This window comes from Acinonyx jubatus, chromosome D4 (genome assembly GCF_027475565.1).
Source record: "Acinonyx jubatus isolate Ajub_Pintada_27869175 chromosome D4, VMU_Ajub_asm_v1.0, whole genome shotgun sequence".
NCBI classification, from domain to species: Eukaryota; Metazoa; Chordata; class Mammalia; order Carnivora; family Felidae; genus Acinonyx; species Acinonyx jubatus.
Window position 1 is genome coordinate 36,681,538 of NC_069391.1, and position 17,169 is coordinate 36,698,706.

The following is a 17,169-nucleotide window of genomic DNA, read 5'->3' on the forward strand; positions in this document are numbered from 1 at the left end:
AGATATGGCAGAAACTGATCTTGCATAGGATACTGAAGGAGGTCTTATAAGCTTAACAATACACTGACAGATTCTTAATCCATTTGATAACAATATAGCATATTGCTTTAAAGTTCTTTCTTACCCCTTACTTGTGTTATTTTCTTTTCTATCATGGTGAACAAACTAGGGCCCTGGGGCCAAACCCTGACTGTCTCTTGTTTTTGTATGACCTGTTTGCAGATTCCTGTATTAGAGCGCCTGGAACTGTGCTTTAGTAGGAGTGAGTTTTTGACTCTTGATTCCTGAATATAAGCTTCACTCTTACAAGTTTATCATCACTGGTTAACAGACTGTAGTGTAGTCAGGTGCCATATGGGTGTCTGTTAAGGTTGGTAGCAGGAAGCAGGTCAAAACATCTGAAACAATTCTATGATCATCTTTGGAGCTGGCCTATGGAAATGCCCTCTGAGAAGATACTCTAATTTGTGTGTTCTGGAAGGTTAAAGGATATGTTTTTCAGACTAGTCCATTTGTGGATGTATACTGTGGTCTCTGGGACACAGTATAGGACACAAGAGCTGTCTTGTGTGGGATACTTCATAGACTTTGTTTAAAACTTGAAATATAATGTATATATCATAAAATTCACCCCTTTATATAATTCAGTGGTTAAATATATTCATAAAGTTGTACAACCATCACTACTATCTAATTCCAGAACATTTTCATTTCTCGCAAAGGAAACCCTGTACCCATTAGCAGTCATTCCCATTCTCTTTCCCCCTGGCCCTTGGAACCACTAGTCTACATGCTTTTATAGATTTGCCTGTTCTGGACATTTCATGTAAATAAAATTACACAATATGTGGCCTTTTGTGACTTTGTGACTGGCTTCTTTCACTTAATATAATTTTTTAAAGGTTCATCTGCATGTATCAGTATCATTCTTTTTTGTAACAGTATTTGTTGTTTTGATATACTACATTTTATTTATCCATACATCCATGCCATCCATGATGGACATATGGGTTGTTTCTACTTTTTTCTATTATAGATAATGCTACTGTAAACATATGTGTACAAGTTTTTGGGTGGATGTGTCTATTCATTTCTCTTGGGAATAAACCTGGGAGTGGAATTGCTGGGTGATATGATAACTCTATGCTTAACTTTTTCAACAACTGCCAGATTGTTTTCTAAAATGGCTGCATCATTTTACGTTCCCATCAGCAATGTATGAAGGTTATAATTTCTCTATATCTTTGTCAGTACTTATTATTATCTGATCATCTAGCTATCCCAGTGGTGTGAAGTAGTATCTTGAGGTTTTTATTTGCATTGCCCTAAAGGCTAATGAAATTGAATATCTTTTCATGTGTTTATTGACTTACCTGTTCTCTGACTTCTGATTATGTGTTAATGTAAGGACAAGACAAAATGGATTAATAAAATAGCATTTTCTCCAATCTATTTTTTCTTTAAAATATTTTTTTTTCTGATCTCTCCCTCTCCCATCCCATACCCTGTCCTATTCCCCCAACCCTTAATATATCTGGGTTTATGAGTAGAAATTCTGGAGAGTATAGATCTGTTTTTTCTTTCTAGTGCCAGAAGGAGCCACTCCCTCTCTAAGATATACCTCAAATCCTAGAAGGTGGAAGTGGGGTGGGGTAGGTAAGTGGTATACTTGGGGATTCTAATCCTATGATAACAGAGGATAGTGACAAACAACAGTCCCCTAAACAGCCCAGGCCCGGTGCTTTCTGCTCCATACCTTCAAAACTGTGTGTTCTCACCATGGTTGGTGAGGTAGGGCCTCCCATATTAGCATGCCCTATTCTGAAGCAAATTCTAGGTCTGACCATGGGACCTCTGAAACCAGGAATTACAGAGAGAACCATTTTGATTGTGGGAAGTGCTCCCACAGATACAATCCTCATCACGCCCAGTCATGCCCCTGAGATCCTGTGCTATCTAAATTCTTGACACAGAAGTTGGCAATGGAGTCTGTAGGAATACCACAGAATGAAGTAGTTTTTATTCTTCCATCAATTAAAGAGACACAGATACTAATATCTTATACTAAGATACTAATGTTATTAAGATACTAATATAAGTAACACACAGACACAAGGACATATATGTGGACACATATCTGCATACAAAGAACCACCCACAGTTTCCTTCCCGGGCAACCTAAACACTTACATCTAAATGTTCCATGGTCACATCTCTGAGGAACCTACAGGATGGATGGAGCAGCTGACAGAGGATGGTGTCTGCACCCTTGCAAAACAACATTACTCGATCTTCAGGTGTCCTCACTAAGGATAAACAAATTAAGAAGAGTAATCACATAGGCCCATTGTTACAAGAACTTGTCTGGGCCACTGAGGGATGGCATGAGGCTGTTCCCATGACATTTATTTCTGATCCTTTAGGGGGCTAAGCTCTCAGTGAGCAGTCACAGAGGATAAATAATGCCGTAAGGGCCAGTGAGGGCGGGAGGAGACCTTATGGAACCAGTTCTTCCATGGGTTCCTGTGTTCCATGGGTTCTTGTGGAAGACTCTGATTCAGAATCACATTTAGCTTCTCACATTTAGGTTCTAGACCAAGGTCCATACCTAGTAAGGACCAAGAGTGAAAAATGACCTTCTTCCTCTTCCGTCTGAGGCCAAAACTAACTGAGAGTAAGATAGTATGAATTTCCCTTATATTGTCTGCCCCCATCTCTTATTCTAAGGTCAGGCTTCATGGATTTATTCTCTGTTTTCATCTTGGCTTTGGGGGTTCAGACAAGCCACTATCTAGGAACACTAAAGAAGTATATGGTAACAAGCTCTCAAAGAGAAATTATTTGGGTATGTGAGAAAGTAGGAATGGCTATGTGTTTGTATTTGAGGAACAGTACCTTTTTTTTTAAATTTTTTTTTTTAATGTTTATTTATTTTTGAGACAGAGAGAGACAGAGCATGAATGGGGGAGGGGCAGAGAGAGAGGGAGACACAGAATCCAAAGCGGGCTCCAGGCTCTGAGCTGTCAGCACAGAGCCCGACGCGGGGCTTGAACTCACGGACCGTGAGATCATGACCTGAGCTGAAGTCGGATGCTTAACCGACTGAGCCACCCAGGCGCCCCTAGGAACAGTACCTTTGAGAAGGCATATGAGTGGGAGAAAACATCCGTGTGTATATAAAAGAGAAAGTCAACATGTGAATGTGTATGAAAGACAAATAAGGGGAGAGGACTGACTAGGAGGGGCACCTACCAACAATAGACATCCTCTTGCGCACATTGCTGAAGTCCAAAATAGCCAGCAGTTGGTAGACTTTGGTCTCACCCATTTCAACTACTGCAATTGTCTCAGAGGTGCGGTAACGGAACACAAAACCAAAGTTCCTGGCAGCAGTGACAAGGGCACCTTCATCTGGGGACTGAGCCTGGTATACCAGCTTACCTGGTAGGAGAGAAGAGGGCAACAAGAGCCCGCAGAGATGTGCAAGTGAAGTCAACCCAGAAGTGACACCAAGGGACTTAAGTAAATATGGAGCCCAGACATCTTTCTTCAAACTTCCTCACAAGTTTGGCCCTAAAAGGCCAGATTGCTTGACAGGTTTTTTTTTTTTTTTTCCTTTCCAATATTTTCAACTTATTTCACAGACCTGAACTGGTATTACAGGGGTACATGGTATATGCAATATACACAAATGAACAAACACAATTACTCTCTTATTTTAGTGGGTAAAGATGGGTCAGGAGCTTGTTAAAATGCAGGTTCCTGGGCCCTATTCAAGCTTACTGAATCCAGAATCACAAAATCTGGGAGGATGACCCAATAAATTGAATTTTTAACAAATCTCCTGGGTGAGTTTCCGGCAAGTGGTTCTGCATAAACTGCTTCTACATGAGACTGGCTACACTTTGATGGACACTCCTATAAGATAGGATAATAAGGATAGGATATATAGCATAGGATAATATGATTGATGATAATAAGACTGATGATGTAACAAACAATTAAAAAATACATGAGTATTGTCACCTTTGAAACTCTCACTTGGGGAAGGTAAATGACTTATTCTGGTGAATAAGTCTTTCAATCTCATATTACTCAAGACATTTCTGTATTTAATTTTTTTTACAGTAGAATAAAATAAAAATTTATTCTTTCCCATTTTGTCATTATAAGGTAATTTTAACTTATAGTTTTCAGTGTCCATAGTTGAAAAAATACTTTCCTAGATTGTGAAGAAACACTTCAGAAAATTAACAACAAAAACCCTTTAAGTCCTCAGCTGTAACATGTACTGTTTTTTTCTCATCACAAACTACTGAATTCTAGTAACTGCTTCAGATTATTTTGGTCCCAAAAAGAACTGGGCAAAAAACTGCACTGATCGATGCAAACACTTTAGCATCAAAAAATGTGTAACTCCTCTTTCAAAATATCACTACAACCTGAGGTATATTTTGGATTATTTCTCTTTGGAAGGTCAATTTGATTTTTTATTTTAAATGTTTGTTTATTTATTTTGAGAGAGAGAGTAAGGGAAGGGTAGAGAGAGAGGGAGACAGAGAATCTCAAGCAGCCTCCACACTGTCAGCATGGAGCTCACTGTGGGGCTTGAACTCATGAACCGTGAGCTCATAGCCTGAGCTGAAATCAAGAGCTGGAAGCTTAATCGACTAAGCTACCCAGGCGCCCCAGGCAATTTGATTTTTAAAAACAGTTATGCATCATCAGAGTCTTATACTTGTGGATAAGTCACACGGGACACATAATTTTAGGTCAGACATAAGATGTATCTATGAAACAGTAAGACTATTTTTCTTGTTTGTTTCCTACTTTGTCACGTAAGGCAATAAAAAATGACAAGTCCAAATATGCTTCAAATAATAGCAACTTGTTAGAATGCCAGGTCTGGAGATATCTGTGGTGGGATGGGATCTCACTGGGCCAAGAGAAATGAGATTTGGGTTCTTATCTTTGCCCTTCTTAACTATAGGATTTTAAGCAAGTCATTTAATCTCTTTTAGCTTCAGTTTTCCTCTATAAAACTGGGGTAATTTTTCTCATTATGCTTACTTAAGAGGGCTGTTGTGAAGCTTGTGGGAGATAATATAAATGTAAGCAATTTGTAAAACTAAAGGTGTTACTGGGGCGCCTGGGTGGCTCAGTCAGTTGAGTGTCTGACTTTGGCTCACATCATGATCTCACAGCTCGTGGGTTCAGGCCGGGCATCAGGCTCTATACTGACGGTTCTGAGCCTGGAGCCTGCTTTGGATTCTGTTTTTCCCCCTCTGTCTCTGCCCCTCCCCCACTCACACTCTGTCTCTCTCAAAATAAATAAACATTTAAAAAGTATTCAAATATAAAGTGTTACTAAGGGTATTACACTAAAGGTACGTTGCCTTAAAGGATATGATTTATTTGGTTGCCAAAATTCTTGTTTGTTACCAAAAAAAATTCTTCATTTTTAATCAGTCATTTCTCATTCATTTGTTTGTCAAAGAGGTTTGAGTAAATTCATGGGTGTCACAGTCATATTTGATTGTTAAAGAAACCAGGCTATGTGGGGATACCTTGAAATTATGAAGCAACAAGAGGACAACTCAACTCCTCCTTCAGGAAGTCTTGTTAGAGATAATGCGGCTGATCTTGGGGACAATTCAGATAGATTCTGTGACAGAACATTGTTGAATCTCAAGATTGGAAGCTCCCTAGATAGCATCATTTGACCCCTATCCAATGACTGAATCCTCTTTAAGACCAAGAGGCTGTCTTCTACTTGAATATCTCCAGTGATGAGAAGCTCACTACTTGTCTATCCATCCCATTGCTGGACAACACTCCCTATTAGGAAGTTCTTAGATTAAGCCATTATAAATGATATCAAACCAAACCCACCTGTAGCCATCCTAGGTTCTATGACATATTCTTAGTCCATGAGACCACAGGCCCCTCCTCACCTTCCACTTTCTCTTCTGACATCACGGTATGACACAATGAGAGTGAGAGAAAAAACAAGTGTACCCAGCGATCTCCCTTTTTCACTGCTTCTACCAAAGTCTTGTCATAAAATGAAAACTTAGGATCAGCCAGTTTGTTGTAGGAGAAGTCGACCTTTTCTGTTTCCTGGAACACAGAAGTCAGAACAAACTTCTTAGTAGCAGCCTGACACTTTACAGAAGATCTATTTGGGGACAGCTTCTGGAACGTGATGAGAATTCTTAGGACGATGGGAGGAGAAAAGAAAGATAAATGGAGGAGACTTTGTGCTGGTTTCTAAGGCCTTTGTAGTTCTCATCATTCCCTTGGACCAGGAAAGATCCATCCCATAGGAGACAAGCTGAGCACTGCCTGGCAGACCCTTCTTGCCCCCTTTCTTCCCCAGCTACCCTGAATGATCAGTGGCCATCTTCACATTCTATTCTTCTTCTTCTTTTTTTAATGTTTATTTTTAAGAGAGAGAGAGAGAGAGAGAGGGAGGGGGAAGGAGAGGAAGAGGGAAAGTACGTGTGCACAGGGGAGGGGCAGAGAGAGGGGAGACAGAAGTTCCAAAGCGGGCTCTGTGCTGATAGCAGAGAGCTTCTAAGTCCCAAATCCATGATAACCAAACCTGAAGATATGAGGAGGTAACTGCTCCATATTAATAAATGGTATCGGGAAAAAGTTTTGTCTCTGGCTGTCCTCTGTCTGATTTTGGGGGCTGGGAAGGGAACTGAGTCCTAAGTACAGTGACTATCACTGTGTTGCACTATTTCTATTTAATTCTACAGGGGCTAGAGACAAATACTGCAAGATAGAGGCAAGAGTATATAACAAGGAAGCTTCAGTACATACTTATCACAGACTTAATTTTGAGCCATTTTACTTGATCTGTCAGCATCTCTGGTTCCTTCCTGCTTCTAACCCTCATGGTCATTGCCCTTACCTCAATCTCTGGACCTAATATTCACTAACATTTTCCTGGTTCCTTTAGATATTGACTCTCATTCTCTATTTTGGCTAGGCTTTTGGTGGCCACCTTGGGTAAACATCTGTTTCTGACTTGATTTGGCCTTGAGACTCTTTTACCCCATCCTGGAGTGTGATGTTAGTAACAAACTTCTCCAATCCATACCAGGATTCTCAAGGATACTTTTCCAGTTCTTTGTAGTTGTGGTGCTACCTGTGCTAGGCCCCAATATGTCAAGCTCAGACACAACTGTCCTGGTTCGTGCTATGTCAGGGAAAGGGAAGTTTTAGTGAGCTATATTGGCTCTTTTCTATATCACATCTAGAAGGAGTTTTGTCACAGTGGTGTTAAAGTATGGTCAGGTCCAGAGGCAAGCCCCAGACCTGGCCAACCACAGAATTGTGAGCTCTGGGAAGTTTGCGGTTCCAGTAATTTAAGATAATTCATCATATAGTATCTCCTGAGGCTTTTCTAGAGCTGGGCTCTTACACTGGCACACTCTTTGAACTGGAAGCTGGTGAGTGATGTGAGAAAAGCTGAAGAGGTAGGCATGAAGTAGATCCTGCATTGCCATCTTATAGGCAATAGGGAGTCACAGCAATTTTCTGCTGAAAGTGCATAATTAGGGACGTCTGGGTGGCTCAGCTGGTTAAGCATCTGACTTCAGCTCAGGTCATGATCTCTTAGTTTGTAAGTTTGAGCCCCGCATCAGGCTCTGTGCTAACATCTCAGAGCCTGGAGCTGCTTCGGATTCTGTGTCTCCCTCTCTCTCTGCCCCTCCCCCCGCTTGCACTCTGTCTTTCTCTTTCTCTCTCTCTCTCTGAAATAAACATTAAAAAAAAGAGAAAGTGACATAATTAGATTTGTGTCAGATAAAGTCCTCTGGTAGCAGCATGGAAGACATACTGGAACTAGCAAGATGAGAAGCAGGGAGATCAGTCAGATCATTCAGTAATCCACAAGAGAAATGATATAGTAACAATAAATATTAAAATAAGGGGATGGTTTGAATATATAGGGAGCTAGAATTATGCAACATGATATGAGGGGTGACAGAGGGAAAGAGTTAAGAATAATTTTATATTTCCTCATTCACTGTGATAGGATACCTGTCAGGAGGAGGTTTCTGATGGACTAAATTGGAGATACTTGAAGAACTAACAGGTAGTAATGAAAGCAGGCATATATAGTTTTGAAGTTTAGGTAAGAGATTTGAGCTAGTTTCTAATCTCCTCTTCCAGGCAAGTAATGTTTGAGAATACTGCACCTGGCTGGGTACAGCAGTGAGGCAGGGCTGGCTTGGAGCTGCAGTACAGCATGACCTGAGAAGTAGCATTCATGGATAATTCTGAAATTGAAAGCCAAACAACCAGTTAAAAAAGGCTGAAAGGCAAATCCAGGTACCAGACAAAAGGATGGAAACTGGGGATATCAAGTGAAAGGAAGTGGATTCAGAATGGAGGGTAGAGGTGGCAACTGAAGAAACTCCTGGAGATGCTGTGACATAGCTATAATTAGTTTTTATAAAGTATCTTTAGCCTTGGCCATGGGTGGGAGGGAGCTACAAAGGATTCCTCTGATAGATGTATTTGGAGTTCATCAGTAAGTATGTGGTAGTTAAAGTCATGTAAATACATGAGATTATTCCGGGAGACGATACAGATGGGGAAGAGGTTCAATAATAGAGCCTTGGAGAACATCAGTCCCTATGGCCAAGTTGATGAGAAAAAGCAGACAGGAAGAAAAAACAAGAACAGAGCTATTTAACAGGAGCCAATGGACAAGAAAACTTTAAGAAAAAGTGGAGTTTAGGTGTTAAAATCTGCAGAGAGGTTGAGTAAGGACTTAACAGCAAGGCAGTCATTAGTGAGCTTGGCTAGGATAGTTTCAGTGGCTATCATAGGACAGAATCTTATTACAGAGAGTAGGTTGAAGAATAAAGAAAGGTGAGGAGTTAGAGACCTCTGTAATTGCCTGTTTACTTATATGGCTCCTTCTCAAGTCTGCCAACTCTCTGAAGGTAGGGAAAATGTCTCTTTTGTTTTCCTCCAACCTTTAGCATTTACTCAAAGTCTGACATATGGTTGATAGTAAGTATTTTGGACTGATGGGAGACAGACAATGTCTAGAGGGTAATACAGGAATGGTTCTAAGTGCCTTTTAAAATATGAAATTTATTTTTAGTGGTTACCTCTGGTTAATGGGCTTAGGGTTATTTTAACTCATTTTTTAAACTATTTTATTTTAAGTTAATACTCTTTTTTAGAATAGTCTTAGGTTTACAGAAAACTTGGGCAGAAGTACAAGGAGTTCCCATATATTATCTCTCTCTTCTTTCTACTCTGATTTCCTCTATTCACATCTCACATTAGTGTAGTACATTTGTTACAACCGACAAAGAAATATTAATACGTTATTATGAACTAAAGTATATAGTTTACAGTAGAATTCTGCATCATACAGTTCTATGGGTTTTGAAACATACATATTGTAATGAATCTACCATGACAGCATCACACAGAATAGTTCCGCTGCCCTAAAACTCTCCTGTGTTCCGCTCTACTGCTTCATCTCTCTCTCCACCTCTCACCAAGCCCCTGGCAACCACTGATCTTTTTACTGTCTGTACTAATTTGCCTTTTCCAGAATGTCATATAGTTGGAATCATAGTATGTAGCCTTTTCAGATTAGCTTCTTTCACTTAGCAATATGCATTTTAAATTCTTCCTTTTGTGTGTGTGGCTTGATAGCTCATTTATTCTTAGTGTCGAATAATATTCCATTGTAGGGATGTACTAAGTATTTTTTTTTTAAGGAAAGGAAAATTTGAGCTGAAGGGAAAGAACCACATAAGAAGAATAACTTTCAGATATTAAGAAGGAGCGAATACAGGATTGACTGAGGTTCCTGAAGAAGTAGAAAGGGATGGAATGTAAAATATACAAAGAGACTTGTATTGAAAGAAAACAGGATACCTTTTTTGAGACTAAAGGAAACTAGGTAAAGGTGTGTTCTGAAGTATGTATGGAAAAGGATATTTAGCTGATAGTTTGAATTTTTCTCAGTAAAGTTGAAGGCAATATCATCTGCTGCATATTGGGGACAGAGGGGGATGTAGTAGAAGGCCTGAGGGTGAATTCTAGAATAGCTAAAATGCAGAATTAAGTATGACGCTGATCACAAATTAGTAAAAAATTATCCAAATAATATTGGAAGCCTAAAAGAGGTTGGAGTTTCTGAATTTTTAATGAGTTTGTGATCTCCAAAAAGTGCTTGGCACTCTGAGATTAGAACAGAGAAGGATAGATGGCTTGGTTAATTAAAGGTTGAGATTTGGTGAGTGATTAAAGAGAAAAAGGACTAGTAAGGTACTGAGGATATTTATGATCCTGGGTACAGATGGGGGCAAGACAGGAAAGGAAGTAAAGCCAGGAGGAATTGACAGACTTGGAGAAAAAGGAGAGCTGAGGGCTTGTGAGTTTTCCAAAGATAAGAAAGCAGGCATATATAGCAGAAGTCAAGTACTAAGAGAGATAGAGAAATAAAGTATGTGACCAGAGATCATGATGAGAGAGTTTACAATTTCAGAGTAGTACAATTCTAGATAGTGACATGGAAAAGGGTGCTGAAGATTTTTTGGGTACTACAGGTCATCTGAAAGGCATATTTTTTCTGACATCTGAAAGCATCCATGGTGACAGATCATCCATAAAGTAGCCAGTACCACCCAAGATGATAGTAGGGATTGGGTACAGAGGAAGAATAGGAGCCAATTTTCAAAGTCCTCAGTGAATGAGATGAAGAAGTCAGAAGATGCATAGATGTCAATGACAGGAAGAGTTAAGAAGGAGCATTGCCAGAAGTCATAAGCATCACAGGAGGAAAATTATATGAGGAAGAAAAAGTAACGGTTTAAAGTTAGCACAGGATAATGAAGACAATACATTTGGGCTTTTGGTATGCAGAATAGGAGAGATGGAGGAAAAGGGATGTTGTCAGGGAAAGTCAATCAAGGCAGGGAGAAGAAATCATTTTTATGAAGAGATGAGGCAACAGGTAAGCTTGTTTACAAGAGAAAAAAGAGTCCAGTGATCCAGTGGAACACATGTTATGATTAATCAGTAGTGGAAGGAAGAGGTAGGGGAAAGGAACTCCAGAATAACAGTTTATTCCCTATAAGCTATAACTTTGTTTATATTGCCAAAGTCATTTGCAGAGTCTCTAGAAGGGGACTTAAGGGGGGAAAAAGTAGATTTTCTATCCCTTTCCCAATCTCTTTGGATAGATAGGGGTGAGAAAGTAGTTGGGAGCTGGAGTTAGCTATTTGGTATATAAGTCAAGTGGCTAAGGGTTTGGAATTCGTTATAGAAGGAAAGGGATAGGGTGAGGAGTATCATGAAGGTAACAGACAAAGCCCTATGAAGGGATGTTTAATATCAAATCTATAAACAAAAGCTGAGATCCAATACTGGAGAAAATAGTCAAAATGAACCAGCTAGAACTAGAAAGAATGAATAGGAAGATATTTTTATAATTGTGTGGGATACAACTATTCAGTATGTTGCAATATAATGTTCCTGAAGCTATAAAGGAAAAAGACTGACATGACAAATTTGACCACATACATTAGAAACTTCTACACAGAAAAAAAAAAAAGAAACTTCTACACAGAAAAAAATATAAACAAAACCCAAAAGACAAAAATGGGGAAAGTAACTGTACTGTATGTGCCAAAGGAAAGGTTGTTATTTTTACTTTATAAAAAGTACTTTCAAGGAGGAAAAAAAGGGCAAAGAATATGAACGGGCAACTGAGAAAATAACTATAAACAGGCAATAAAGTGGGAAGGGGAAATAAGCACATAAAAATGATTCAATCTGATTAGTAATCAGAGAGAGGTAAATAACATGAGATGCCATTTTAACCAATTAAATTTCTAAAGATTAAAAAATTATTAATACTCAGTACTCATAAGGATATGAGAAAAAAAGAATTATTATATATTTTTGGTGGGATTATAAACTGATGCAATCTATCTAGGAGCAATATGGCAATATTAAATGTGCTAAAAATGTGGCTACCCTTTGACCAATCAGTTTCACTCCCAGGAGTTCATTCGAAGGAAATAATTATCAGAAGAAGAGACAAAACTGTAAGTACCAGGGTGCTTACCACAGTGCTATTTATAATAATAACAAAATAAAATGGAATAAAAATAGGGGATTGGTTAAATAAATTAAGGTACACTAATACAAATGGATATGCCACTCATTCAAAATGATGATGTGGACCTAAATTTACTGACATGGAAATGGGACTAGAATATAATGTCAAGTGAATTAAAAGGAGGCTGCAAATAGGATACATGCTATGATGCTTCCTCTTTCTTTCCTTTTTCCCTTTGTTCTCTTTCCTCTCTCCCTCCATTCCTTCCATCCATCCATCCATCCATCCGTCTATCATTAGATCTTGATGTATATGTGTGTGCATATACACACATGGAAAACACGTGAAAGAATATACCCCCAAATTTTACATTGGTTTTCTAAAGGAGATTGAACGATTTTCACTTTCTTCTTCATACATTTCTGCATTGATTGGATTTTAAAACAAATTTATTTCGGAGAAAGACAGCCTGAGTGGGGGAGGGGCACTGAGAGAGGGGGCTCCAAAGAGAGTTCTGCAGTGACAGTAGTGAGCTCGAGTTCTATGCAGGGCTCTAACTCACGAACCATGAGATCATGACCTGAGCCGAAGTTGGACGCTCAACCAACTGAGCCACCCAGGCACCCTGACTGGACTTTTTTAATATGAGGAAAGACTATTTTTCAAATAGGAAAAAAGAAAAAAGAAAAAAGAAAAAAGAAAGAAAGCTATTTTGATTTTAAAGCACAAACCCAAATCCCCTCAAATAAACATAGATCATTTATATAATGCTTTCTGATATTATGGGCCAATAAAAGCTTTACTATTTCAGGGGCTAAGGGACTCTCAATTTGTGTCAAAGATGCTGCTGTTTAGCATGGTCTCAGCTCTCACGCATATCACAGGTAACTGTAATCACTCACCTCAGAGACTTCTACTTTCATTCCCTTTTTGTCATAGACATGACCTGTTGATAAGTAAAGAGAGCAGAGACTTGGCAATGTTTAAATTATTTTTTTGCTGTGATAAAATACATATAACATAAAAATTTAACCATTTGTTAGCATACAATTCAGTGTCATTAATCACATTGACAATGTGGTACAATAATCACCATTATAAATTTCCAAAATTTTTTCAACATTCTAAACAGAAACTCCCCAATTCCTCCCTATTCCTAGCCCCTGATAAGATCCACTTTTTGTCTCTATAAATTTGTCTATTCTAGATATTTCATATAAGTAGAATCATACACTATTTCTTTTTGTGTTTGGCTTATTTCACTTAGTATAAAGTTTTCAAGAATCATCCATGCTGTAGCATGTGTCAGAACCTCATTACTTTTTATGACTTAGTAATATTGCTTTGAATGGATATACCACAATTTGTTTATCCATTCATCTGTTGACGGACACATGGTTGTTTTTACCTTTGGGCTACTGGTGAATAATGCTGCAATGAATGCCAGCATATATCTATCTGTTTGAATCCCTGTTTTCCATCTTTTGAGGGGAATATACCTAGGAATAGATTTAGGGGGTCATATGGTAATTTAAAGGAAGGTTAACAGCTTATTGCTTCTGATTCTATCATCCCAGACTTCCCATCAAGCTTCCTTGAATCTCCTCAGGCCACCCAGCCCTTAGTGTCCCAGTAAGCTCCACTCCCCAAGCTAATGGTAAGAGGTCATTTGCTTGGGCCCCAACTCTTCTCCCTTAAGTGTGAGGTAAGTCTGGAAGTTAGTCACTGGATGTGGGAAAGACCTTCTATTTCATGAAGCACTCCAGTCAGAAAAGTTACCTAGAAGAAATATGAAAATAGTGCAAGAATGTTTAGGATTCTTCGCCAGCAGATAGTATAAACACAATAGCAGTGGAAGACAGTCTTATGTCAAGCATAGAAACAACCATGGTCCTTTTGGGACACCTGGGTGGCTCAGTCGGTTAAGCCTCTGACTCTTCATAGTTTGTGCGTTCAAGCCCCACATAGTTTGTGGGGTCTTCAGAAGGTGGGGCCTGCTTAGAATTCTCGCTCTCTCTCCCTCTCTCTGCCTCTCCCCCACTCATTATCTCTCTCAAAAGTAAATAAACATTAAAAAAGAATTAGAAAAAAAAAAAGAAGAAGAAACACCCATGGCCCTTTCAACCTTACCCAGTGTATCATCAGATCTTATAATGAGACAGAGAATTAAGATCTTTACCCAAATCAACTCATCTAAAAATAGGCTTTCAGAGTTTATACATAGGAAAAGTTGTTTGGCAGGGATAATAGGAAATAGTAGCTTTTTAAAAAAATCTTAATCTTAAATTTTAATCTTAAATTTTTAATTATTTTTTAATTGAGGTGAAAGGCATATGACATACAATTAACCATTTTAAAGTGTACAATTCAGAGGCATGTAGTGCATTTACAATGTTGTATACTACACATCTCTCTAGTTTCAAAGCTTTTTCATCACCCCAGAGTAGAAATGCTCTACCTTTTTAGATGTGATTGCCTTCCTCAGCTAGTTAGTGCACTGGGCATGAATGTTCACATACCCGAGGACTTAACCCTGTCACAAAAATAAGTTTAGGCTTAAGGCATGAAATGAATGAGGAATTGGGCATTGGGGACCCTGCCCAACCAACTTGACTATCCTTTGATGGCTTCTCTCAAGACTGCTTATTGGTCTGAGGGGGAATCAGGAGATTAGCAGCTTCAACAATATCTGGTTTCTCTGTGTGATTTAATATGAGAGTGAACTGACCCTCTCAAGACATTGGGAATTCCTGGAGGACAGAGATTAAGTCTTGTACATCTTGGTATTTCCAATGTCCAACACAATGGATTACCTCTATAAGGTGTGAAATAAATGCTTTTTGGTAAGCAACTGAATGGAGTAGGTGATCTTTGTTTAATGAGTAAAGAAGGTTGTGAGAATAAGAGATAAATGTGAATTTCAGAGGTATATAGAATTAGAGGCAGATTATTCTTGAAAACAATCTGCAAAGTAGAATTTCCCCAGGACTCAGGGAAAGCAGGAAGACATGCATACCATAGAACATCCCATTAATAGAACACTTATTGAAAACCATGATGTTCTGAGTCAGGGTTCCTGTTTTGTCAGAGAACACGTATTTGACCTGGCCAAGCTCTTCATTAAGGGTGGTGGTGCGAGCCTGTGCTGGTGAGTTCTTTGGTGCATAAAACATCTTCCGATCCCAGTTGATATAGCAACTGTTGCCCAATCTTATTATCTCAACACTATGGAGAAAGCAAGAAAAGAAGCGTCCTGGGTTAGAACATATCAAATACATAATCCTGGTTTCCTTCTTAACAGGTCAGGGCCAGCATCTGAAAATCAGAATATCCTCCTTGGGAACCTACCATGGATTTTGAAGGACATTCCCACCAGCCAACCCAACGTAAATCTGATCTCGACCATTTTCACTCAGTGCTTTACCATCTGGATCCGGATATACTTCATTAATTTTGCTGAGGCATAACCCCCTTTCATTTTTTTCTTCTTCCAAAACATATCCAGGAAAAATAAAAAGTTTTGAACTTTTGCAGTAATGCAAGGCCTGGTAGAATTATGAACTACCTAGTAAAAGGCTGTTTAGGCTTAATTAGAGGATTACTGTGGCTGTCATGTAAATCCACTGGCAAGGAAGCGAAACTTAAACACTCAGAAACTTGTTTCAGAAGAAGGGAAGGATCTGTGAAAATCAGAAACAGGTCATAGAAGCTGACCTGATAAAATTCCTGGCAGGGGCTATCTGCCTGTGGGGTAGCTTCTCCCGCTAATAGTGTCCTCTTCACTTTACCTGAATTTTCCCTATTGCCTTTATCACATTCCTCTTCTGTTCCAAATAATTCATATTATAGATTCTTTATGGTTAACAAGCATCTTCATTTTAAAATAGTTAAGATTTTTAATGGGCCTCCTTCCTATCACCATTTGTGCTTAATGTGTGTTAGTTTTGGTCACTTCTAAAAGACAACTGCATTGAGCAACATGTTTGTTTGTTTGTTTAATTTCAGGTGAGGCAGGAGTGCTCTAGCCCACATTACTGACTCTACAGGTCCTCAAGCACTGAATCTTGATCCCTCCCTTCCTTTGCCATACCAACCAACATAGCTATTTCCCTAAACCCAAACATTTAATCATATCATTTCTTTCCTTAGAAAAATCTTTGCTGCCTTTAGGATAAAATCCAAACTCCTTGGGAGTCACCTGCATGGCTCAGTCGGTTAAGTGTCTGACTTTGGCTCAGGTCATGATCCCACAGTTCATAAGTTCGAGCCCCACATCAGGCTCTACTTTGACAGCTTTTTGGGGGGGGGGTTGTATATCATTTTATTTTTATTTTTTTAATTTTACTTTTTATTTTTTAAAATTTACATCCAAATTAGTTAGCATATAGTGCAACAATGATTTCAGGAGTAGATTCCCTAGTGCCTCTTACCCATTTAGCCCATCCTCCCTCCCACAACCCCTCTAGTAACCTTCAGTTTGTTCTCCATATTTGAGTCTCTTCTGTTTTGTCCCCCTTCCTGTTTCTATATTATTTTTGTTTCCCTCCCCTTATGTTCATCTGTTTGGTCTCTTAAAGTCCTCATATGAGTGAAGGCATAGGATTTTTGTCTTTCTCTGACTAATTTCACTTAGCATAATACCCTCCAGTTCCATGTAGTTGCAAGTGGCAAGATTTCCTTCTTTTTGATTGCCGAGTAATACTCCATTGTGTATATATACCACATTTTCTTTATCCATTCATCCATCGATGGATATTTGGGCTCTTTCCATACTCTGGCTATTGTTGATAGTGCTGCTATAAACATGGGGGTGCATGTGTCCCTTCGAAACAGCACACCTGTATCCTGTGGATAAAGGCCTAGTAGTGCAATTGCTGCGCTGTAGGGTAGTTCTATTTTTAGTTTTTTGAGGAACCTCCATACTGTTTTCCAGAGTGGCTGCACCAGCTTGCATTCCCACCAGCAGTGCAAAAGAGATCCTCTTTCTCCGCATCCTTGCCAACATCTGTTGTTGCCTGAGTTGTTAATGTTAGCCATTCTGACAGGTGTAAGGTGGTGTC

At 39.0% G+C, this 17,169-nt stretch overlaps 1 protein-coding gene across 4 annotated transcripts in view; it reads right to left on the reverse strand.

Moving 5' to 3' along the window:
- The window catches only part of LOC106981277 (phospholipid-transporting ATPase FetA-like), a 96,346-nt gene that overhangs the window by 13,047 nt on the left and 66,130 nt on the right, over positions 1–17,169 (reverse strand). For all 4 annotated transcript variants that reach the window (XM_053204963.1, XM_015079426.3, XM_053204962.1 and 1 more), the window contains 5 exons: positions 15,126–15,334; positions 13,012–13,055; positions 5,955–6,120; positions 3,253–3,441; positions 2,191–2,306 (listed from right to left, as the gene is read on the reverse strand). In XM_053204963.1, the coding sequence (XP_053060938.1) occupies positions 2,191–2,306; positions 3,253–3,441; positions 5,955–6,120; positions 13,012–13,055; positions 15,126–15,334 (724 nt within the window). The remainder of the gene's footprint in view (positions 1–2,190; positions 2,307–3,252; positions 3,442–5,954; positions 6,121–13,011; positions 13,056–15,125; positions 15,335–17,169) is intronic.